This window comes from Pocillopora damicornis, chromosome 8, assembly GCF_964200805.1.
Source record: "Pocillopora damicornis chromosome 8, jaPocDami1.2, whole genome shotgun sequence".
NCBI lineage: Eukaryota > Metazoa > Cnidaria > Anthozoa > Scleractinia > Pocilloporidae > Pocillopora > Pocillopora damicornis.
This window is the reverse complement of record NC_142677.1, coordinates 2,375,100-2,376,935: the sequence shown is the minus strand read 5'-3', so window position 1 is coordinate 2,376,935 and position 1,836 is coordinate 2,375,100. Positions and strand designations below refer to the sequence as shown.

At 41.3% G+C, this 1,836-nt stretch overlaps 1 protein-coding gene across 1 annotated transcript; it reads left to right on the top strand.

Moving 5' to 3' along the window:
• Positions 1-599: 599 nt before the first annotated feature.
• LOC149040928 (uncharacterized) lies at positions 600-1,597 on the top strand. The gene is made up of 2 exons (XM_089214666.1): positions 600-664; positions 1,015-1,597. Exons 1-2 carry the CDS (start codon positions 600-602, stop codon positions 1,457-1,459), a joined length of 510 nt encoding a protein of 169 aa, XP_089070792.1. The 3' UTR covers positions 1,460-1,597.
• The last annotated feature ends 239 nt before the right edge of the window (positions 1,598-1,836 follow it).

The window sequence follows — 1,836 nt, the reverse complement described above, 5'->3', positions numbered from 1 at the left end:
TGAAACGAGCCATGTGTACAAAGTTTTATAAAGTCTTGTTTTCGTACTTGTTTCTAGTTCAGCAATGCAGCGATTTATCAGTTACATGTATTCAAGATGAGTTATAGATCACAAAACTTAAAATAATCTCACTGCCTAAATGAATATTCCTCGTTTAAAGTACGAAACTGCACCAAGATGATTTAAGCGAATTGAATGACTTTTCGGATGTTTTCGGCGGAAATTCCTCATATCTCGGTAGGGGTGTTACACTAGCTGAATTTAGGCGAATTTTCGAAGCGTCTATTGTTTAAACAACATCGAAAAATCGCAATGACGACAAACCACGAGCACTGAAATCCAGAAAGAGATTAGCAATAGGTGGAATTATTGTTCACGGATCGACAGTCAAGAACACAGTTTGATTGGACATTACAACGGATATCTCGTGCCCAGGAGGTTATCATCTTCCACGCATGAGTAGAACCTGGGCTTTAGAATTGAGCTTATAAAAACCCCTTCCTTTTTTTATTTGTCGTCATTCACTTCCTGCCTGGTTAAAAAGTGTGAGGCGTTGTACGACTGAGCTGAAGTAGACTCTGAAAGGTAAAGGCAGTTTCATGGGTTCGCTTGTGGGCATAAACTGCGTTGTTTGGCTTCTGAATTTTCAAAAGAATCCGGATTTGTAAGACTTTCATTTGGTAACAACGAATCACTGTCAAACTGGTCCCGCCAAAACCTTCTGAACGTGTGGTCATGTCTAGTGTTTGCATGTTTAATTTCAAGAGCTTTCAGATGGCGTGGGGGCTCTATTTTCGTATCAACTAATCGTTAACAAAATAGTTTCACAAAAACCTGATTTCTAACCCGGAAAGAGTTATGGCTAAGATACGAAGATCATGCTCTTGATTGATTGTCGGCCAACTCGATTCAGTCATGGAGAAGCTACATTTATTTGATCAGAAGCACATTTTATTTGTAAACATTCATTTACTCGTGTTTGACGATACTTTCGAAACATCTACTACGCGCAAGAAACGTCTTCTGGTTTGACCTGAGCGCCTACCACAACAATGACAGCGCCATAGTGCTGTACTGGGGAAGGCAGCTACCTGCAATATGCCGCGGTTTTCTGCGATGTGCTCTTGAGGACCAGTGCCAAGAGTTTGAGATCATCATGAAGCGGTTCGTGCACGAATATCTTAACAAAGAATACTTGGAGATGGTTAAACGCGTTTTTCCCAACATGAGTGGTAATGTAAACAAGGAGCAAAGTGGAATCATTACAGAGGTGGCCCGTCCAGAAAAAAAAGGAGAATTACTTGTTGCCGTGGGCGGCGCCATGGTGGCATTTGTGATCATCGTGGCCGCGATCTTGATGTACCGCAGACGAAAGATGAAGAAGGTGGCAGTAACCAAGCCGGAACCCAAGATTACCAGCCATATCCCCGCATGGGATATCCAAGTACATATTATTTAGCGAGTTGCTCGTGTTTTGACGAATCCGAGAAAAATCCGTTCTCCCATATGTTAGACGTAGTGGATAAGAGGTTCGTTATTTATTTTGCAGTTTCTGAATTCAAGCTATCAAAAATACCTCCAGTCGCATCGATCGCACAGGGCGCGCGGCAAAGAGGAAAGCAAAACAAACGAAACTAATTGTAAAAGAAAAAAAAAAGTTTAAGAGAATGTATGTATGAGTGCAAGTTTCCTGTTTCAAGACCCAAGTTGCTCTTACGTTTCCTGACCGAAATTCAACGAGCCGACTGATCGCTTGGCTGAAATCGTAAAGTCTTTACAGTTATCTTCATCATTTTGGAACAAACAAAGTCATGTTTGTTTTTTCCTGTTTCTCCG

What these genes read in the sequence shown, in the direction of transcription:
- LOC149040928 (XM_089214666.1), top strand. Translation starts at nt 600, where the DNA reads ATGGGTTCGCTTGTGGGCATAAACTGCGTTGTTTGGCTTCTGAATTTT. An exon ending in TTTCAAAAGAATCCGGATTT is followed by an intron (nt 665 to 1,014) that starts GTAAGACTTTCA and finishes ACTACGCGCAAG; the next exon opens with AAACGTCTTCTGGTTTGACC.